Source organism: Trichoplusia ni, chromosome 1, assembly GCF_003590095.1.
Source record: "Trichoplusia ni isolate ovarian cell line Hi5 chromosome 1, tn1, whole genome shotgun sequence".
NCBI classification, from domain to species: domain Eukaryota; kingdom Metazoa; phylum Arthropoda; class Insecta; order Lepidoptera; family Noctuidae; genus Trichoplusia; species Trichoplusia ni.
The window spans coordinates 15,596,907-15,621,420 of record NC_039478.1 but is presented as its reverse complement, the minus strand read 5'-3'; the positions used below and the strand labels follow the sequence as shown (position 1 = coordinate 15,621,420).

General features: G+C 34.6%; 1 protein-coding gene across 1 annotated transcript in view; it reads left to right on the top strand.

Moving 5' to 3' along the window:
* The window catches only part of LOC113497191 (collagen alpha-1(XVIII) chain-like), a 77,751-nt gene that overhangs the window by 21,908 nt on the left and 31,329 nt on the right, over positions 1 to 24,514 (top strand). The window contains exons 3-4 of the mRNA XM_026876617.1: positions 16,828 to 16,899; positions 17,516 to 17,557. Of these exons, the coding sequence (XP_026732418.1) occupies positions 16,828 to 16,899; positions 17,516 to 17,557 (114 nt within the window). The remainder of the gene's footprint in view (positions 1 to 16,827; positions 16,900 to 17,515; positions 17,558 to 24,514) is intronic.

The window sequence follows — 24,514 nt, the reverse complement described above, 5'->3', positions numbered from 1 at the left end:
TGAAAAATAATATTGCTTCAATATAATTTCAGGCACTATTAGAAAAATACATACCTTTATCTTCATTTAGCAAAGAAGCAGAAACTGAAATTTTTACCAGTAGGTAGAAGCTATGCATATTAACATTTTCAGTACCAGTATCCATTGCAAAGAAACTCTTTAAGCGATTCTCACAGTGCAACTAAAATTCTTTTTGCCAAAGAAAAGTCTTTAGTATGTAATTGTCCATTCTGAAACTCTTGGTTGAATACGAAAAACGTAGGTACGTGAACTAAGTACAAAGTTAAAATGCACAAAAACTTTAATATTACTACAATGACAGAAAAATCTGACTTTTACGAAAAATTGTGAAAGTGTTGAAAAAGTCAATATCATTAAAGTCCATAAACAACTTATCACATCACACATCTATGAAAATGTATGAAAGTTTTGTCATAACTCAATGCAATAACTAGAAAAGTTTTACTATCTACTCCAGTGTAAACTTTATAGACAGTTGGTTTTGATCTCTGGGTGATTTGAACTAACACTGACTGGTCGGAGACTGAAGAACTTTTCGGCACAACTTTTGAATTCCAAATTCAGCTCGAGCAACTGCAAACTTTCAATATCCAAAATTTCCAGCGAAACTCCAAAATTATTTTCGATAATGAACATCTAGGGGAAAATAATTTTCTTCGACCTCACGCTGATGAAATGAAAATAGAATTTCCTCCCGTAGACGTTTTTTATTAGTATCGTAAAATAACTGCCACCTTCGTTTCCCCCATACATAATCAACCCAACTAGGCACTTTACCCCGCCCAAAAATAAAGACAACGCACCAAAACTTGTTACCTTAACAAGTCCATCCTCGTTCGAACTTCGTCCTAATTTAATGTACCGTAGTTTGTGATACAATGGCGTTTTTATCCTTCACGTATATTTTGGCAAGTGTATAGCGAGAGAAGTGGATTACATCTCAGTCTAGATCGGTCGGCTGCGCGGTGCGCACGTTATATACATAGTTATAGTGTCATAGTGCATGTGTCATATTGACGTTTGAGTGACGTAGAGTGACGTTAACCGAATGCGCGTGACACGCCGATGCGATACCGCCATGACGGTCACGTGACTCGGGCGAAAATTGAAATGACAGTTACGTTCGTATTTTGAATTGCAAATCAGGATGCATTAATAAATCGCACTTATGTAAGCCAATTATCAATTGATTGGCTAACTTGACACGTATTGGATTCAAATAGAGTTCTCTAAAGTTGGGCTTAACTCATCCGTTGGAAAACCGCACACGAGGGCTATTTAAGGTACATTAAAACCTAGCTCTAGTCTACACTAGATAATGCAAAGGTAATGATCTACGTTATATCGATTGTGGTCTAAAAATAGTTTATAGTTTCTTGCTAAAGGGTGGCGATTCAGGTGGTACCATAACACCAGTGGAGGATTTCAAGTAGTATTTCAAGCTGTATCTGGCTTAAATATAAAGTCATAAAACTAGTCCTTACATCAAGTTCCGCAAGTTTTGAAAAACAAAGTTTAAAAAGTACCGTGCGCCATGTACCTACAAACTCTCCACTATAGCAAAACAGCATGCCTTGGTATTAAATACAATAAACAAACTAATACCTTCTTCGAACAATAAAAGCACACCTACACGTGTCCAATAGATTTACACAAGAAGCGGTTAATTGGCGCAAATAAAACTTTACAACATCAAATGTACGCCATTCGCATTTTTATAGCGAAAAAGCAGTATCTTAGTTTGAAACTTTTAATTTGCGGTGGATAAATATACTAGAATGTGCTGTGCCCGATGTAAAAAACGTCGTTTAGCAAGTAGTCGGCACACTGCGGTATTCTGAGATAACTGGGTCAGTTCTGCAGACTGAACGGCGCCTGGACTATTGACTAGTCAGTGTACTGCGGGATTACGAGAAAACAACAATCGGAGAACGTTACACCGAGATACGAACATTTGAGGCCATGAAAATAGAATTTTCGAACGTATACCGTCGAACTTTGATTGATGTTAATGAGAACAATTTTGTGATTACTTTATGTTTATCAACACCTACTCAAACCCGATCGCTTACAAAAACTGTACGCTGCAAAAACATTTAGCGTCCTAGATGGCGCTACTGATGGCAAGGCAAAAAATTTGTGGAATATTAATTGAAATCTTTCTACATCAGTTTGAATGCAAAATTTGAATACCCTCCACGGTTCTAAATTACGATTAGGGTCGTTCGTTCAATCCATTACAAATCTTAAAAGCAATCTACATTATATTGTATTCTATACGAACCTTTTTCACGTTTGCGAATATCTTATCCTGAAAGCCGCGTTTTCAATCTTTGGTTAATTTTAATGGCAAATACAATTAAAATCCCAGTTTTTTTCAAGGATTATAATCTAAAATGCAAATCACGTTTGTGTTTAAGTACACACCGATAGATTATGTTGGAACAACGACCGAGCTAGCACTTGTTTACGGCCGCCATGAAACTCGCGTAAACAAAGTGCTGTCAGCGCCCCTAGCGGCGAGCATTCTAACTATTTTACGATACGGGCGGTAATTAAATGTTTGACCACATGTGTTGTATATTCACGCAGCAGTTTTGTAAATTATAAGTAGGTAATGTTACAGTAGTATAAATTTAAGTGGAGGAGATAGGGGTAAAATGTTACTTATAAAGTGCGGCCCTTTAAGACTACCCTTCCTAATATGAAAAGCACTTTAATAAGCGTCCTCCTTTGAATTAGAAACATTGCTTTCAGACATGACCAATCTATGTAACCAAGGTGGCGCGCCATTAATTAAGACTGTTGTACGTTGTTATGGACACAAGACAGCACATTACAGGTTATTTAGCGAGTTCTTGTTTTAAAACCTGCAAATGGCATAATAAGTGTTGATTGACACCAATTACCTTGTATTTAAATATTATTCAGTTCATCGGCATAAATTTCAAGGTGTTGAAAATGCTGGCCTCCTCTAGTGGACTCCAGACTGTACCTGACTGGTGAAGTTTGTTCTTTGCCACTTTACACCCATCCCTTAAGAAGAAATCGACGTCATATTTGACGTGAAACAATAGATAAGAACAGGCTTAGACGAACCGGCGCCACTGTTGTATATTGTCGCAGAGCTGTCTAGACTAATACCTTACAAAAGAAACACTGGAAATTGTCTTCAGCGTTTGTGGTTTCTGTCTTCATTTCAAGTCAGAATCTTGTTTCTGTTAAACTGACTGTAGGACCTAACCACCTTACTCCCATACTAGAAAGTAAAAGCCTATAGAGCATATTAACCGGTCAAGAGTAGGCTTATCATGTCCCAATTTAGAATAATGAGTCCATCCAAGCATTTACATAAAAAAATACTGCAAATTCGACATCCTTCTTGTTCGTTCTACTAATCCGAAATTAAAGTAGATCTATCTAACGAGAACAAAAAACTCTTAAAGCAACTTAATGAGGGGTATCCTTGCCAAAAATCCGCATCCAGCCTCTTTTAACGTTCGATCCTCCATGGGGGCTTACATAACAGTTTCTGCGTCATGTAATTCATTGGTTACGGAAACTAGGCTTCCAGACAACGGGGTCAGATTGGGAGACGAGACGACGCCAGTGATATCGATGTGAACAGCTGATGCTCCAACATTTTAGTAGCTTGAGAGCGGAGCCGAGTCGCGTGCACGCGAGTACCGAATATTACGCGCTTCTGAATTGTTTAGTGATTTTTGCTTTTATAGTGACTGTGGACCTTGAGATAGATTTTGATTTCCCTGTAATATCATTAAGTTCATATATATTTTTCTTGTTTTTGAGTCATCTACTGTGATGTATTTAGTTCTATTATTTTGGATTCCGTTCTAGTGAGTGTGATTTGAAATTAAATTAATCCTTGTAGTTTAACAAAAATAAATCAACTTTAAATAATCATATCTACAAATATATCTGATACTCTGATGCCTTTGCTAGGTTTAAAACAAGTGCTATAGGAGTCTTCTTAGTCTTTATTTTCCATTCATACTTTCGCTGATTTATGTGGTTTAAAATTAACGTTAAACTCTCCTGCCATGGGTACAGCTTTTCTGTAACGTTTTCGTATTGAAAGTATTGGTGTAATAGCTGAAGGACGCAGGTGTTGTATACCTCTTAAGTACCGGCAAAAACTGTGAAGTTTCCAGTATACAAGTAGGTATCTTTTACGTAGTTTTTATCCAGACGGTTGTTTTTGTACGTGCTTGTTTTCTTCGGGGAATTTTTCGTCATCGTACTCTTTTCTCGTACGAGACAAATTTGTACTCACATTTCATTTTGCCTGTATCCTGATATTTTGATCGTTTTGACAGCAGTCTTGACGTCTATGTTCCGTTCATTTTGTTAAAAAGCCTCGAGTTTTGAGAAATTGGACTCTATCTGAATAAGTATAGAATTTATTTTTGTCTAAGAACATCGAATCTTATAATAAGTTAAGATATAATATCATTTGTTTCACTTGTTCAGATAAGCATTTTAGTAACATTCATTAATAAATGACTGTCACAAAAAAGCTAAGGTTTGATATCGCTATTCAACAATATTTTATGGACTTATAACTTATAACGGGCTTTAGTTACAAAAAATCTATTTAAAAAGTGTTTTAATTTTTAAAGTAGATAATCCAAACTTTTGTAATAAAATTTTTATAAATTCATTTAATTTTAATCTTCCAGTGAACATTTTAACCCTTTCCAAAAAGCATTTTTTTATCTATTAATGGAGTCTAGAAAAAAAGCTTTTTAAACATTTAAGAGTTTTTAAATTGATAAGCAGATATTTTGTATCTATAAATTCATGAATAAAGTACCTAAAAGTGATTTAAAACCTTTTTCAATGAAACCGTCTCGCTGGTCATACAATGTGACCTTTCAGAATAAAAGTTTACTATGTTGAATCGAACTAAAAAAATAAAGCAAATAGAAAAATAATCACATAGAGCCTTTTCAATATATATAATATGTATGTTTTGCGATATATTTAAAAATGGCATGTATATGTATTTAAATATAAATACAGTACTTTTAATTGTTTCAGAATTTTGCACTGTCTTATTTTGACACTACCTTAAGTGCTTAAGCAAAAAGTGTAAGTCTGTTAGCGACTAAGTGCCCTTGAAAAAGGTGTCACTTTCAAGGCCTAACAGGCCTACTCTACTTTGCTTATATTACTAGTAAAGATAGCTTTGGTAGTTAATTCCAATAGTCAATGTTAAAAAAAAATGAATAGTCGAAATTTCGAATCCTTCATTTTCCATCACAAAATTTCCAGTTTGGCTCCAAATAGTAAAATGAAACTGATACGTCACTAGCGTAAGTGTAGATCAACCATTTTGCTAAATGATTCACTATCAGAACAGAAGGATTAAGACATAGGACAGTTGTTATCGTTTATTTTCTCGTGGGATCATTTTCGATTTAAAATTACAATTAAGCTAAAATTACATTTATGACAAAATTTAATTTTTACGAATAAGGAAAACACAATCAAATATTGTTTGTAAATTATAGGTCTCTATAGACTGCCTTGGTACATGGTGAATTAATTAAAGACTCGACTTGAATATTTTCATAATAATAAATAAGCAAGTGCTGTCCTATTAATAAGTCCTTTGGATATAGAACTCGCGTGGGATGATAAGGAATCGATTACTTTCGAGTAGATCAGATCTAGAGATTAAATATTGGCACTCTATTTCAAATCAATTCTACTCTTATGGGATAATGGAAAGTTAAATCTCATGTATCCGATATTGGTACGAGAAGAGTGAAGCCTATGCCCCGGAGTGGGAGGACAAAAGCTGTGAATGTTAATGATGAAGATGAAGATACAACTTCTCTTAAGATGTTTCTGCACGTCTATCTGTTCCTATTACAGTTTAGTGAACAAGCCTAAATTAAGAATCGCTAAAGCAGTCTGAGCCTATAAATAAATACGTGCCTTATAATTTATACTTTAAGTAACTTTACCAAATAATAAAAAAATCTAAATAATATGTTTTTCTTCATGTTTTCTTACTGTCTTTGGACAAATCTATCATCACCATCATCCTATGCAAAATAAGAAAGTAAATCGGTAGGATGACTAAATTGGACGACGTACAGATAGAAAAACAGCAGAACCTTAATTCTATGGTTCCGTCATGACGTCTGGGTACGAAACACTAAAAACGTTAAAACATTTACCACTTAAAACTATTATAAGAAGACACCCACCTTTCCCATTATCTTTCGTAACTAAGCTCTTTCTAACTTTGATAATAATCTAAATTTATCGCTTATTAAAGGCTTACTTGCCATCTTCGGTTTAAGATAACAAATTGAATATTAAACAACGTTGTCAATTTGTTATGCAGCGTTAAGCAACAGCTAAGCGCCTTACACTTTATCTATGTAACACTGATGGAATATTAAATTGCCTTTTAGATTTTAGTAGGCGCTTTGAAACTTAGACGATACGGGCTATGGCGTTGGATTGAAGTGTGTTTCCATTCGTTTAGTGCAGTCGCAATATCTTTGTAAATTAAGTTATTTATCAGTAGTGGTTTCTTAGGTTTACGCGAATGTTAGACATTGAAATGAAACTACTTTTACGGATTTTATTGCGGTTTAATTTTTGATTTTAGTTCCCGACGTTTAATACAAAAACTCAAGGCTAAACCCAAGACCAGCGTTGCAAGACATCACGACACAGTGAGCTCATACTGCGTAGGTCGGACCACAAATAATTAATTAAAAATATGAAGGTAGAACGAGCAACATCTTCTGTCAAGACGAACACCATCTCAGTCTGCCCGTGACCATGATACCTGCAAAGGTGTCGAAACCTCGGAAACTAAAATCAAAAATTAAACCGCGATAAAATCCGTAAAATTATTTATCAGTATTTCATATATTTCATTTTGTTTTGTTTTTTACCGGATAAACCGATTTTATTGACTTCTTTTCATCCCATAAAAATTTCATCAATTTTGGATCTGCAATTTTTATTGCAGTCGGTTATATTTTTTTGTTGTTAAAACAATATCATAACACTTCTTTTTCCAAATCCCAACAACGCTTTGGAAAATAGACGGAACTTGAAAAAAAAATAATTTACACAATCTGATTGTTTTCATTATCATGGGTAGAATGTGTGTCAATATCTTTTCCCACAGCACATATAGAACTTTCTAAAGCTTCAATAAACCCTGTAATTGATGAAAACATTTAATTTTGACGTATGTGCGCGCACCAAGAAATATAAGCAACAGGGTTTAATACGTCCCCAATTACGTCACCGAATACGTATTCCTTAGCATCTTAATGATACGTTGTAGGTAACCCTCGTCAAGCCCAACCCGCTTGTCTCACATCTTTTTCATTCCGTCTTGTCACCATTGATTCCCGCCACCGTTGACATTCAAGTGCAGCGAGAACCTGAATGGCTTTGTGGACGCTTTGAATGCTTGTCAACGACTGAAATAGGTCATAATTGTGTTCAACGAGTCCTTTGTATTATGTTGCCTTGATCAACTTTGTGAAACAACTGAAGGATGCCGATCGGCTCTGAGTCTTGAGTGTTTAATTAGTATCTGCTTATTAAGGTGTTCGTGCTTGAAGTTGGAGCGGTGTTCATTTGATGATTTGAGTTGAATATACTGGAGTGATATTGTTAACTTTGTGAAGGATGGACTCCAAAACCATTATCAGTTTGCGTTGTCGTCTGTACCAGAAAGCAGAAAAATTGTTGTATGTTTTGTCACTTGCAGAACAAGTAATTCTTGCTCAAAATTTTTTTCGTCGATCTTTATATATAATCTAATAAATCTCAGTGTTGGCCAAAAGCCTTGCTCCTCTTAGTTCTTATTTTCTCTCAGTTTTAAACGATTTCTGGCCAGCAGCATCCCACATAATGTGAAAACCTTCGTTGATCCAAATTTACATTAAATTAGATTGTGAAGTTTACCAAACATTTTAAATTTATCCTTCATAGTCTTCATGATAACTTAATAATAGGTACCATTTCATTTGTATAGTAGTGTCGCCTTAATCAGAGTTTCTGTGCACAGGTAGCTACGGACAGCCTTTTCATGAATAGATGAATAGACCTGTGTTTAATTGATAGCGAGTAGTCTGAATATCAAGTCGAAAGCTGTATTCAAATGGACTATTTTCAGACACTGAGGTAACGCTTAATAAAAGAGCATGAATCTTGATTCTAAGAAGGTTTTATGCTTAACATGTTTATATTTATAGAATTGTATAGATTTGTTCGTCGTTACCATTTTATTTCATAGTGAATAGTTTTTTTCATAATGTTTTGCATTTGATTTGAAGAACAGAAAAGTTTATTCTGTTTTTGTACTGCTTATAGCTATTTCTTATGCGTATTTGCTATAGCAGACATTTTCGCCATAGCCCTTATTTCTGCCCAGCAAACGATGTTTTGCCATAATTAATTCTATGGAAAAAATAGAGAAATAGACTTGTCCTATTCTCAAGCCAACCCAATACGAGGAGTACAGTTTCGTACACCGTGACATGAGAATTGTATGTACACATTGGTGCTTCTCTGCTCTCAAATCTAAACTTCGAGCAAACAAATCGAAACACAATACCGCAAGTAACCGTAAATACACAACATGTTAAAAAAAAAACAATATTCTTTCTTCATTGATCCTTCGAACCTTCAAATTTTTCTACTAGACAAACCTTCCGTTTAAACTTGTATTGTAATATCTAGCCATACACCTCTACACGCATATGCTTCAGCAAATTCACACACACATACATAGACACACGTGCTTAGCTTATGTAGTGTGAACGGATTAACAAGGGAATTAGCACGAGATCAGGAATGTTATTAATGCATTGAACTGCCGTGAATTATCTCTTGTAGGTATGTTAAGTACAGACTTCTGCTAGCTTAGACGTGCATCTGTTTAATGCATATAGTTATCTTGTAGGATTTGGGGAGGTATTTAGGTCAAGTATAGAACTGGTATAGTGTATAGATATTTTGTTTCGCAGGCTTTTTAAAATTATTTAATTATACCTCTTTCAATTTGAATTATTGAAATGTTAGGTCTTTCTCATTTTAGAATAACCGGAAAAGTTCATTTAGAAAACACAGTTTGTATGAAATATCGTGACGGGAGACACATGATACATTTTTTTGCGTGTAGGATATTTTGTGAATTATTAACTCATTACCATGGCTACTTAATTATGTTAACAACTATTTTCACTCACAGTAGAAAATAGATGAAAATAACCAGAATCATGAAAGGCCAGTCAACGTGACATCCATATAAAAAACAAATCAAACCATTCTTTTAAACATTACCATTTCCTTACCTTATTTAATTCTCATTGATTTATAAATAACATACAAACACAAGTGTAATAGTGGTAAAATAAACAAAAAAAAACTCAACAGTGTGAAATACAAAGCAATAAAACAAAAGACTGATTTGTGCCAAACTTTATAGTGAAGTGAAAAAACATTTTAAAAATGGCGATGGTGGTATCAACAAAATCAAAGTGCTGTATTTGTTGGTTGTTAATGCTCGTGGCTCTAGGCATTATATTAGCTGTGATATCGACACTTGGACTATTCGATAAGAAGAGAGAACATCACTACGCATTAGCTGAGATGTACAGTCAGACAAAGTCAGCGCCACAAGTCGTCCAGATTGGTAATGTATGTAATTTAAGTAGTTCAATCACAATAATAATATTTCATAACTTTCACACAACGCCATCTAATCTCAAACTAAACGCTTGTGTTATGAGCACTATAAAACTGATAAACATAGTTATGTACACATAATAATATAAATAAATGACAGCCAGACAGAACAAATGATGTTGCTCATAATCGAACGTTTCTGGGTGGGAATTGAAGCCATGACCTGCGGCTTAGCAGTCAGGTTCACTAACCTCTAGACCAACAGGTCAGTCTGGTTGATCTGACGTTATTTTGAAGATCAATCAAGGAAAAAGGTTTACTTGCATAGTACAATCATTTTACTGGTAAGTTGGTAACTCAAAGTATTTAAACGGTGTTGGTGATTAGGACTACCTGCATTTATACTAGTTGCCGTTCATAAATCCAGTCCCTAAGAATGCAGAAACTAATAATTTATTAATCTGCATTTAAATATCAAGTTATACTAACCTGAATTCATCTAGAAACTCAATCCTAATCGCAATTGGAATTCTAATTTACACATCCATTGGTTTTTATAGGGTCAATTAATTTTCTGACCACGTTACGTACAGCAGCGATTTGCACCAAATCACATCAACTAATCGTTTATTTGTAGCAATAATAGTTAAGTCCTATTTAACCGGATAAACGGCAATACTCGCGATAAATCGGTACAATCAGAATCGGAAAAGCCTTCAGTAAAACCGGCTCTTACCGAAATGACCGCACTTTAATGTTACAACGTTATTACATTCTACCAAATAACTTTGACCCATGCGTGTTTAGTGTTAAGTAAGAGTTATGGGTCTGTGTTTATTGGTTACCTGTGACGTAATGGGTGGGATCTGCCGACGGCCTATAAAATTAATGGCGTTTGCATGTCTTCCGAAATGGCTTAGGAAAGATAGCGCCTATTCAATCTCGGCCTCCTTGCGTTCTTCTGTCACGTCACGTTCGACATCAAGACCAAATGGAAATCTAGTTCTATAAAAATGTTATATTGTGAAGTTTAATGTACCAAATAGTAACCTTATAGGGAATGCAAGGAGGTTTTAGTCGTAAGAAAATCGGAAAAGCGATTCATTTTGAGAAAAATCAAAATATTCTTTCATTGGACTTCATTACACTCCCGGTTTCATTAGTCATATTATTTATGGTAATGTATTTATATGTTGTATGAAACATTAATTACTTATAAATAATGGTCGATTTCAAATTCTGTCACGACCACTCAAGTGTTATAAGCATAGAAATCTACTTGTTATTTAGATTTCTATGGTTATAAGTAACTATCTTTCTCACTACCTTAAAATAGACACAAATACAAATGAAACGTTTTTGTATACCTATGGCCGTTAATTGACACCTAAGGCATGAAATAAAAAGAAAAAGAACTGAATTCAAAATTTAGGAACTCAAAACTTCAAAGTTCTCTATTCAAATTTATCTACTGCCAGTATTACCGTTGATCTCTTGTATGTACTCCTTCAAAGCAGTCTTTCATAACGACTATTACTAGAACAATCTAGAGGGATATGACGTCATTACCCGGGATTGTCTCACATCGCCGAACCTAGTTCAGTAACTACCCGCTATCGTGTCGCTCCATACTGGCAATAACAATTTGGGGGCTATATGCGGTAGAAAAACTAAAGGCGGTTACAAAAAGGGGCTTTTTGTTAGACAAGGACCTTTTGGTATCGGATTTTTGCTGAAACTAGTATGCAATTCATGAGAAAGTAAGGAGATGCCATCTTTATATACTGAAAAGGGTTGTCTGGGTTAGGAAGGGGTAATAAGGAGTATATTCGATTTAAAAGGCGTTGTTGTTTTATTTTTTTTACCTTAACAGGTTTAGAAAAGTGTTTATAATATTTTCTTTGACACAAGAAGTTAAAATAGAAAGTTTTTTTAAACTCTTCTTCAAGCATACATTTAAGCAAACCGTACTTTTATCCAAATATCTCGTGGTATTTTTTACCTACTTCGATTTTAAAACAGCTCATATTTCACTTTAAAACAACAGTAAATTATATGGTTTTCATGACTCTAACCTTATTCTTAAAACAACATATTTCAAAATTAAAACTTCAAAAGAATTTCGGTAGAAATCTCCACTATTTACGTAGTATTTGGCATGATATATGAACTAAGCAGAGCCTTAGTGTTCATTGCAACCGTTACACGTGCCAAAAATGGAATTACATTTCCAACTTTTATTTTTCTGCATTAATCTTGCTGCACACATAAATCAAAGGCAAATTTTTCTTTTACCATTCCACCTGTGTCATACGAACTTCAAAAATATATCTTTCCAACTAAAAATGTTTTATGCGGGGCTATTAATTTTATTTACACGTGCCTACCATTGTGACAATTTTATCCGATGCTGCCTAATCCGTTTAGGCCCTAATAAATCATCTTGGTGAAATAATTTGTGTCATTTTCCAGAGAAAGGGGTCACTCAGTCATTATTCGGGGCATTCTATTATCGCCGGGTAGGTCCGACCGGCCAGTCGTTTTTCATCAGATGTCGAACATGCGATAAAAGGGTTAACATTTGACCTTACCGTGTATGGAAACATGTGAAATAGGTTTGAACCCTTTATAACATTAATGTATACTTTCAAATTCTATATTCGAACGACACATTTATTTTCCAACTTTCTCTACATAGGTTTTTGAGTTTGGAACGGATTTGAAATTCTAACTCAAATGGAAGTTTTTGATATTCGTTTGTTTTCTTTATAAATCAGTTCGGTACCCAATAATATTTTCTATAGTATTTCAATCAACAAGCGACATAGCTCAATAGAAAATGCTAGGTTCCTGCAGGCTGCCTTCGATTGTAAGCTCCTATTCATACCAGGCTTTATGCTATTACCTGAACAAGAGACAGACTCAACAAAGGAATAGACAGCGCAATAGAAATGGCCTAGTTTTATTTAAATGTGGTAACTATTCACGAGTTATGAGATGAATGAAAGTAAGGTAGATTGTTTTATTTTATTGTCACTTTTATTATATGTAGTTTCTGAACACACCCGTCACTTATTAAAAATTGATAGTTATTTTTTTTTTTGGGCTCTGAATTATGATCAATTCGTGGATTGTTTACACGTTTTTGATTTTATGATAAACCAAATTGTAATATAATAATAACTTATCCATGAGTATGTAAAAACTGAATATATTTTCAATTGAGAAAACCCCAAAAATAGTTAATTAGGTTAGTACTTTAGGGAATTAAAAGCTCAATTCGCATTTGCACAGAAAATATTTCCTCAAAGTAGAGCAACTTTGCGAGCGCATCTAAATATTCCTTTTTATTTTTTGTCACGATTCCTCATCGTTATCCAATCTCACGTCTATTGGAATGGGTGAAAAAAATATGTTTAACCAACGTGTATGTAGATGGACCTGAAAATAAAATTCCCGCAACTGGGAATTACTTTTAGTCCTGCCTTCGTGTCATGGAAATCGAGGTGAGCCCGACAAACTCACTTTCGGTCCACAGTATTTTTAATTAAAAACATTTTGGGTATCAACATTTTGTGCTCTATTGTATAGATTTTCGTGTTCATTTTCGTTTTGACATTGTTGGTATAGATTTCCACGTAAAACTAGTTAGTTCATTCTGATGAACGTCAGATTTGTTATAATCCAATTGACAGCTGAAAAATTGGATATTGTTAGCCAAAAAATGGTATTTAAATGCCATTCCAAATGCAAAGCTATGATATTTTTAGGCCCTTATCACTCTTCGCAACTGGTTAATAGGTGTTTTTACGAAGTCATGTATACTATACTATTTACAACCTAAAGAATACGATCAACTTAATAGTTAATTAAACTTAATTATTATCAAACTGAAAACTACCAACCAATTTGTCTAAACAAAAACAAGACAATAATATATTTGCGCGTTTGGTGGCATTTTGTGATCATTTAATTAACACCAACTGACACAATATCTAGATAGAACTTTAGAAGCACAAAGCTTTAATGTTCTATTAGCTAACGAGGTGCTATTCTCAAAGCACTAGAGAAATGGCCGCATTAAAGTCGTGTGCGGCATACAGAATAAGAAATGTTCAACATTACTTGCTTTATTGTGTGTTAAAGCCTATTTTATTGCCTTCTGCCTTCTTGAAATTTACTGCATACTTCTAGTCTGCAATTTTAAATGTTATAAATTTTCTTCTAGTGAAATATACCTAGATGCATAGTACACATACTGCCTTTTATCACACGAATGTTGTAAATTAATGGGAATGTATTTGGGTGTGTGTATGTTTCTTACCTTGGCTGGATGAAATCGATATTTGATTAATATAATTACAGCTTTTATCTCATTTCTTTAAAGGAGGGTATTTTATGTAATGTTTTAAAGTTTTTTTGAGGGTAAAACTGAAACCTAGGTGAAATCGCAAACAACCGCTAGTTATATATAATTAGTACATAAATCTAATAAACATAATTGTAACAATTGTGATAATCACCTTTGTAGCTACCATAAATTCAGATTCAAAATTATAAATAGGATTATTTTAAATATTGTTTTCTTTAATTAATTCTATGCTTACTTTTATCATTTTCATCAGTATTTTGATCAACGTTTTATACTTTGAAACCAAACGGTGACACTATTTCATGATAATCACAAAATTCAAGCATATATTATCTATAATACTCAAAATAACTACTCACATATACACTTCAATCATACAAAAGTCTCTCGAAAATTCACTCGCTAATATATCGGGCGATTTAAGAATAACCCCTTCACACTTCAATTCTGACAAGCAGGAGTAATTAGATCGCGCTACCCGTGAATAGAACTTAGTAGTGCTTTGACAAAGAGATGTGGAGCTGAATAGAAACGGTAGTTCTAGCGTAATGAATTTCGGCACCTAGGCGACGAATATGGCCCAATGTATCTAATTCTGTTATGTATTTTGAATTATTTTGTGGTATTTGTGGGGTAACAGTGCTCTGTTTTGGGTATGGGTCTGAGTTCGTAGTATGAAAGTAAAAAGGTCGTTAATCATTTGTATAGAGAAAATTCTAAATTCAAAAACTCTGGACTAGTTATTCCCACTAAACTACACGATGTGATTTTTCTTTATATTTTGTACTACATATGTTCAACGGTCTGCTTTTTTTTCTATTATCTACGCTTTAATTAAAATGACGTAGTCGTTATATATAACTGTGAAAGCGTTTTGGGATAAAAGTGATAAATCATTTACGACATTATGTTGAAAACCTTAATAAGAAAAATAAATTAAATAAACCACAGCGTGAGAAATACAGTATTTAGGTGAATCGAGACTGGAAATTAACTTTGGAAAAATGAGAAAAACTTTTCGTGAAAGAGAAACGTTTTGCACAATGTGTATATGTTTTGAAATATTTCGTATTTGCTACGAACGCGAGATATTTATAAAAGTGTTTCGTGTTAAGCGAAATGGAAAGCCACTATCAATTTGTTCCAAAACGTTTATTTGTTGTTTCGAAACAAAAAGTTCTCGTTTGAGTTGTTTTTACGTCATAGGTACGAGTTGTTTCATCAAAACAAAATAGCAATATAATTAAGGAATCAAAATATACTTATTACTAGCTGCCCAGCAAACGTTGTTTTGCCTAATAAAGTATTCCTAGTGTGTATGTATTTTTCAATGCCACATTATAAAAATGTATAAACAAAAAAAATCTTCCAAAAAAAAAAATTTTTGTGTCAGCAACCCTTATCACTTAGGGGTATGAAAAATAGATGTTACATCGTGACACGGGAATTTTATATATTAGAAGAAAGATGTTAAATTGCTGCTTAAGAGTATTTTTAGTATTTTGTTCACTGCAATTCATCTACATTAAAGTACCTATAAAATACTTGCATTATTATTAGGGATTTGCTGATATAGCCTATATACCAATTACAAAATAAGAAAGCCCTGTATGATTCAAAGAAATAGCTTACAAAGTACACCCTTTATAATATTATTAAGTTAGTAACAGCCTGTAATAGGAGCTTACTCTTATCCTATGGAGTGCTCTGTTTTCAATTTAGTGCACAGCGGCGCATGTGCCCGGGCGCATGCGTAAGCGCGTCATTGGATTCCGATTTTCAAATTAAATTCAGTTACGTTGTGTTTTTAAAGAGGTTTTATTGTGAATTACTTTAAAGTCAGTTTTTTTCTTTTTATATTTTTAAAATAATTATAGGAAAAGTATTTGCTATATTAATGTGTTATTTTTATCTCTAAAAGGCTTTTCAGGCTTTTAATTTTGTTTCAAAACTGATTGAGGGTGAAATTAAATTTCTTGAACGATAGTTGAGTGTTGTTATTCTCTTTGCTCATTTTGTTTCATTTACATGTGTGTCAATTTAACAAAAAATATTTTATTATTATAAAACTGTGTGAAAACCAAAAATAAATAAATAAATCTAGTGCTTCAATAACTTATGATTTTTTTACAATCGCTAATTTATAGTTAATAGGCTGTTTGTGTTTTAGCTTTCATAGTTTACTTAAAGTGAAAACTACGTTTAAATTGTAATTTATCTTGAAGACAAAATTATAAACTTTAGAATAACAGAGTGCTTTTTCAATACAATTTATTCTTTAATTACTTGTGTTAACTTCATTAAGTTTGAACTTAACTAAAAGTCATTGTTGAATTTTCGATCTAGATTTTTACATTGTCAACCACACTGTGAAATTGAATTATACTTATAGAGCATAAACATTACATTTTTTACATTTTTTTAACTGCTACTTATACTTAATTCAAGACAACATCAGAACTTCTGGATCTAAATCAATTTTATTAATAACTGATATCTAATTTAAAAATACTACTAATAAGCAGTGTATAAACATTTTTATCAACGTAACAATAAACAAAAGTGTCGGCTGTTCAAACATACCAACTTCCCATATTTCCTTATTGATTGCGATGTCGATAACCCTTAGAAAGTGCCGGTACTACGATGCGTGAGTGCGAACAAGATCAGCGATCGATAAACTGTCAGTCGATATGAAATCGGTGTTGAATCGACTGTTAACTTTTCTCGTGGTACAGGGTGCGTTTCAAGAGCTCAAGTTGTATGGATCACCGACTCAGGCTGAAGTGCAGTGTGTCAATACTTTTGAGGTAAGTTGTTTTAACTTATTTATATTTTACGATAGTGTTTCAAGTTTAGCTAAGTACGGGCAACATCAAAAGTTGTCGAACGAAGTTAAAACATATCAGCTAAACACAACTGAATAAAATATACAGTCGTTGTGTTTAGGAAGCTAAATAGAACAGTGCAAAAACAGGAATAGTTTTTTTATAATACCGGATTTTTACAAAAATATTTTCATTGTGTCAAATGTTTCGTAAATCTGACTGTACCTTCATCAAAATTTTAGCTTATTGTAGACTAAACATTTTAAATTTTCACAAAAATTCTATTTCGCAATTTAATCTATTAAATTGTTATTGTTCACGAACACTTAAGTCGTCTATGAAATTTGAAAAATGGAAACTTATATTTTTACCTCAAATAATAACTATTACGTTGCCCGTATCATTTACCTGTAGTCGATAATCATTATCTTTTTAGCTTAAGCTTTAGACAAAATATCATCAATTTTACAGTACATTTAAAGGTCTCCCAAGAGCAAATGAAATAAATTTAATAACAGATGTTATGTACTAAGTGAGAAAGAAAATAGCACATAATCCGTTAAATTGCAATCAAGATAATCTCTGAACCTTTTGACAGGAATCCGGCGACGGCGATGAGATTGACATAGACAATTACTTGGTGATTACACTTAAACTTATCGCTTATCACTAACAGCTAGTAACACGGTGTGATTGTGATGTCCTTACTAATATAACAAACACTAACAATAACGAGAAGTCGAGAAGCGTAAAAACAATTGAGTAACGTTTTTTAAGAAAACCTTGTGATTAGAACTCCTTGGGGCCGACCACCTCCTCTTCGCTTGTGGTATTCTGCCTTGTTTTTAAGATCGAAATCATCACTTTTACTCGTATAGCCAAATTATCTATTAAGGCTCATGTGTGTGTTGTGCCAATTGCGGTACATTGCGGAGCATCGCAGCTCAAGACAAAAAAGTTATACGTCATCGCCGGCAATGTATTGCGTCTTACACGATATTTCTCGCTTCGTCTAAATGAGTCTTTAAGCTAATATCGGTTGAAAGATGGTGCCAATATCCGAAATTCTATAAAAAATATTCCTTGCTATGTGAATTTCAAAAACGCTTTAACTTTTCAAAGTTCTAAGTCTAAGTAAACGCGCTCAAAGAAAGGGAACAATAGATCAATGTCAATGCTCCCGTAATAAACCTATATCTATATAATAGTATCTTTAAGTCATCTACAACGTTAACAAAGATTATCTTTATTACGAGGAAAGATAAGCCCGTTGGAGCGGTATGTTCGCAATGAAGCAAATTGCCCGCAAAATTGTCAAGAAAATTAAACTTGTTTATTTAATATAATGGCCTAAATACACATTTAGGGAATCATTTTCGGCCCTTAATGATTTCGGGAGTATCACTTTAAAATTCTAATTGGATGTAAAAAGAAAATACGGTCTCCGAATTTAATTTTAAGCAGTATTTTACGATATAAAATATTCATCTTCGCTTGATTAAACATTATAATAATGTTTATATTTTTTTTTTCAAATGTTTTGAACATTTGACAAAAATAATTCTTCTTGTTTTGGGAGTTTTTCTCTTCTTTAAATAAAATGGAAAGAAAGTAAAAGTTTCTGCCCAGCAGTACAATAGCATGGTCTTATAGTACTTATAATAATAGTGTCTGACTACAAACCCACTATATATGACGTGTCGCGGGTTCGATCCCCGCGTAGGACAATCGTGCTTGTGATCACGAATGCTTTTCCCTGATTCGGAGTTTCTTTGTGCATAAGACTTGAATATGAGTAATATCCCCGGGACACAAAGATTAAATTCATTACAGCGGCAATCTTATTTTTAATAAAATATTTAAATAAAATTCCGCATATAAAACTGAAAAAAGAAACCAAAGACATCAAAAACCCTTATACCCTCAAAATAGACTGAGTTTAATAAAAACACTTTAAATAATACACTGCAACTACAGGATAATAAATAAACCAAAATGGTGATCATCAAAACTCAAATACATGTATAGCAACAAAGTGCATAAAACAGGAACAAACACGGAAATGTGAAGTACGTACTAGAATATCTCTACTTGACGTTCGACGTTCTAGATCGGATGATTTCTAACCTCGGTTGTACGTTGACACTGTGAAGCAAACAGTCATATCGTAAACAAACTCGGTAGCGGAACATTGGATTGCAATCAGATAGGTTGAGGACTGAGTGATGGGAGAAGCGACAGGAAAGTGAAGAAATAGATGTATGTTTGAATGCTGAAACGTCCGTCGGTTTTGAGCTGAAGGCGTTTTATACACTTCAGCTCAAAAGAGTTTAGTTAGTTTATTCTATGACTGCAACGCGTATGATCCTGAGTTGTCTTTAAGTTTCCCACTTTCAAGTATAAAAAGAAAAATGTTTTATATAAATTAATTAGAGCTTAATGTTTAAAAAAATAGGTAATACATTATATATAGTATTTCATAAAACAAAACCCTTCAGGAATTTATATTCCTTTTTTATCGGATGTTTACTAAATATTAACTTCTAGTAAGTCATTTATGAATTTGTCACGTTCCTTTTTATCTTTCAGGATTATAAAATGAAACGATCGCAAGTAAAAATAAAAATTAAACTATATTTAAAATGTTCGCATAAACTTAACAGTAACCTAGGTAAATACGTAATGAGAGGGCAATGAGTAAGGCCGGTACAAAGGTCGGACCACGTAGAAGGTTGCGAACACCGCACTCTCCTGTTTGGTGTCAGTCGGTTGTGTCGGGATGGCCTCGGCGACAGTCAGTCAGCGGAGCAATGCAGGATGCAGTTCCATCAGCCAGCTTCAGCACAGGTCTTCAACCGCTTAGAAGTCCCTGGAACCGTCGTTCCAAAATAGCATTAGGAGCTTATATTGTTAAGCCACCCTTGCAAGCCTTCACCACCTTACAGAAAGAGGTTGGCATCTACTAGAAGGCTAGTCTAGGTTCAGTAGGTAACAAGAAGGAAAATAGTACGCAAGCGAAAATGCACTAATGATAATAAGAATTAGTAAAAGAAAGTAAGAAGTCTAAAATATCTGGTGTTGGCGATAGTTTACATTATCAGCTGATACCTTTTTTTTTTACAAATGTGGGTATCATGGTGATGCCAAAAATAGCTGTTATAAGCGGACCAAAGCGAGCAATGTTACAAGAACAGTATGTACAATGAGTTGAAAACAAATAGCGTTTTCTTAAGCGGCGGTGGCGACACACATTATTGAAGACAACCCATAATTATAATAAATTGTACAACTTACCCAGTACGGGACGAACTAACACTAAATCACTTGTATATTCAAGTATTCTAATATTTATTAATAATTTTAAGCCTTGATAGGGTGCAAGGTGAATATGAGCCACTAGCAAAATCAGTACAGTGTGAGAATTAATACGAGGGCGTACGCGGCAGGGTGCCGTACAGAGCACTAGTAGATGTCGTTCCTCGACAGCTGATCGAGCGGCACTGGCGGCGGCGCCGGCGCACGGCAAAGTGCGCGCGCGCCCCACGCAGGTGATAGGAATATTCCATAAATATAAAACAGCGCGCGGTATTAAGTTGTCGTGTTAGTTTGTTCGTATTTTTCTTCAGATTATTAAATTTTAGATTTTATTATTATATTTTATAAATTTTGTAATAGTTTTAAGGAAATGTATGTATATTGTGACAGTACCCCCCTTCCGAGATAAGGATTTTACCTCAGTAAAATCCTTAGGTTAAATTACTACTCATTACCATCATGATTACGATTTCAAATCTTTGATGTGCCACGCTCCTAAGTCACGACCAGACATATCCTCCAATATATACACTAAAGGCGAGCGCTTGTCCTTTATACGGCATTTCTGAAATTTCGGAGCTAGTTTTTTACTGAAATGCGCATCCTTGTCACTTTGGAAGTAACACCTCTTCCAAACTATGTCTCCTATTTGAAACTCAGCATCCTTACGTCGCAAATTATAACGTTGCGTATTTTTTAAGTGACTTCGCCATAAAGCAGATTGCACACTATCGAAGACTTTACGGAGGTGACCCAAGTTAGCAGCGTATTTATCACGGGGTGAAAAAATTAACTCTTTAGGCGCAGTATTCTCCAAGTAGTGTGAGCCGCAAGTGACGAGTTCTCTACCATGGACTAAAAATGCAGGTGTAAAACCAGTAGTTTCATTGACCGAGTTATTCATCGCGAATTGAATCTTCGACAAATTGAGGTCCCATGTCCTGTGATCTTCTTCAACGAAGGCAGATATAGCTGTTACAATAGTCTTATTGTACCTCTCTACAGTATTAATTTGCGGAGTGTACTTTGGCGTAAAATGAACGCATGGTACCTTGTACTTTAAGAATAGTTTATCTAATTCGCGACTTATGAATTGGCATCCGTTGTCGAGTATGACTGTTTGCGGAATGCCATGTACGAGGAAAACATTGTCTTCTAAATTTTTAGAGACCAAGTCCGCAGTGGCCCTGCGAAGAGGAAATAAAAGGCAATATTTGGAGAAACAACATGTAACGACAAATATATAACAATGTTGTTTCCTACTGTTTGGTAAGGGACCCACCAAATCTATTGACAATACTTGAAATGGTCTAGAACAGTCCTTGGGTCTGCCCATTTTTCCAAACGTACCATGAGTTGGCTGTTTGTATGCCAAACAGGTCTCGCAATTTCCAATGAAGTTAATAACGTCTTGGCGCATACCTGGCCAGTAGTATCGAAGTGCAAGTCTCTTGTACGTCTTGAACACGCCGAAATGACCAGATATAGGCTCATTATGGTTTTTAGAAATTACTTCATTTCGCGCCTCACATGGAACTACGATTTTCCAGTCGAATTCTGCTAAAAGTGCATTGCTACTTTTCATAAATCTATATAGAACATTGTCATCTACGCGATAGTTTGGTAAACTGTTTGGGTTTTCAAGACAACCTTTGTAAATTTTTAAATACCATTCATCTTTTGTGTTAGACGTGGAAAGTATGGCTGATGTAATTTGTGCTACGGGTATTGTTCGAGATAATGTGTCTGGTACTATGTTATCTTTCCCACGTCTATGCTTTATAATAAAATTGAATGAAGATAGTCTTACGCCCCATCTGGCGAGACGCCCTGTTGGGTTTGAAAGGGATAGGAACCACTTTAGTGCTGCATGATCTGTATAAACGGTAATAGTTTGACCGTTTTCCACGTAACAACGCCAGTGTTCAAGAGCCGACAGTACTGCCAATGCCTCTCTTTCGGTGACACTATAGTTTTTTTCAGAACCAGTGAGTGACCTGCTCATATATGCAATAGGATGCTCATCACCATTAATCTGTTGAGCAAGCATAGCACCTACACCATAATTGCTGGCGTCAGTATGAACCTCAAAGGGCATACTGAAATTGGGACAAGCTAAGACTGGTGCATTGACAAGGCAACGCTTTAATTGTTGGAAAGCGGCATTAGCTTCCGGAGACCAAAGAAAGGGAGGAGAGTTTTTTTTAGTAGATGTCAGTTTGTTTAAAGGTCCAGCTATAGTACTAAAATTTTGTATGAACCTTCTGTACCAAGAGGCTGTTCCAAGAAATCTTTTAACTTCCTTTCTAGTGGTAGGTGTAGGATAGTTAAGTATCGACTCAGTTTTTGCTGGATCTGTACGGAGACCACGAGCATCTACAACATAACCGAGGTAACAAAGTTCATGTCTAAAGAATTTGCATTTTTCTAGGTTAATAGTTAGGTTAGCCCGTTTTAATTTTTCTAGAACCCTAGTAAGGAGTGCAACGTGTTCGGAGAATGAGTTACTGATGACGATGACGTCATCCAAGTAGGCAAAAACCTTCAGTTCAAACTCTGGCCCAAACAATGCATCAACTAGACGCTGTTGAGTTGCAGGTGCATTAGTCAGTCCAAAGGCAGTAACCTTGAACCTAAATGTTCCTCGTCCAGGAACGTAAAAAGCTGTCTTGTCCCTATCTTTTTCATTAATTGGAATTTGCCAAAAAGCTTTAGACAGGTCTATGCTAGATAGAAATTTAGCGTCTCTTAGGTTGTCTAAGATTTCTGAGACAAATGGCAGACTGTAAGCATCTTTTCGTGTAACGGAGTTTAGCTTTCGGCTATCGAGGCAGAACCGAGCTTTGCCGTCTTTTTTACCTACCACTAGTACTGGAGAAGACCATGGACTTTCACAAGGTTCGACTACATCAAGCGATAACATTTCATCTAACTGTTCAGTAATAATTCTTTGTTTTTCAGGTGACAGTCGGTAACAACGCTGTTTAATAGGTTCAGCGTCACCGGTATTAATCCTATGCTCAATAAGAGAAGTCCTGCCTAATCCTTTATGTTCATAAGATATGCTTGTGAACTGACCAACTATATCATCGGCTATAATTTTTTGGTCTTCAGACAGTGAGTTGTACGAATGCAGAAAATCATTGCCTAATGATGAACTAAGTAATGATGAATTATCGTTTGGAATCATAAATACGCTTGTTAAATGTTTGGAGCATATTTTGAATTTCCTCCAGAAATCTATTCCTAATATTAGAGCAGAATCTATTTCGGGAATAACGTGCGCTGTAATGGAATCCATTACATTTTCATAAATAATTGGCAGCTGCATATACCCAATAGAAGTAATCTTTTGGCCGCCAGCAGCAGTAACTGTAATTATATTATCGGTCTTGAGGGCAAGTCCATATTCCATTAAAGGTATATGCGAATTGTTACCAAGGATACTTACGACAGAACCAGAATCTAGCAAACCATATACATATTCATGTCTTCTTGTATTTATACAAATCTTTACATAAGGACGGGGATCATTACTCGGCTTATTATGAAAAATCGAAGCAACCTTATAGGAGTTGAAAAAGTTTTTTACAGTTAATAGCCAATTCTTCCAATCCGAGATATCGAAACATTTAACTATTTGATTACTTCGATTTTTACAATTTAGTTTTTTGACTGGTCTGATTGGGGCGGGTTACATTTTGGACACTCCGGTATGCGAACGTCTTTCATTCCACATTTAAAACAGAATATAGTGCGCTCTGCAGTACATTCTTTCATAGAATGTGTATCTACGCGACATCGATGGCAGTATTTTTTATTAAGATCGCCGATAGCGTAGGTTTTGATATTATTTTCATTAACCGTATTATTAGTTTTAGTATGAGAGAAATAAGAATTTCTAGAACTATTCTTTGCATCCTTAGAGTTCTGGTATGCAAATTCTGGAGCTAATGAACCATAACTAGAGTTCGGTGGCTCCTTAAAATTATCGCATCTAACCTTGACACGCTCAAAGTTCCGACAAAGTGTACGTAAGTGATTTACGGAAGTAATGTCGGGACAAGTTGCTAGTATATTCGCATAACAAGGTCTTATGTTGTGCAAGATTATATCGAGTTTATCGACTTCACTCATTGGTTTGCTAAGACGAGAAAACATGCCTTCCATAATTGCTAAGTAAATAGTTATGTTTTCGGCATTACCCTGAGAACGATTACGGATTTCCGACAACATACGGTAATCGTAATCCACGATATCAAAATCGTCCTTAAGTAACACT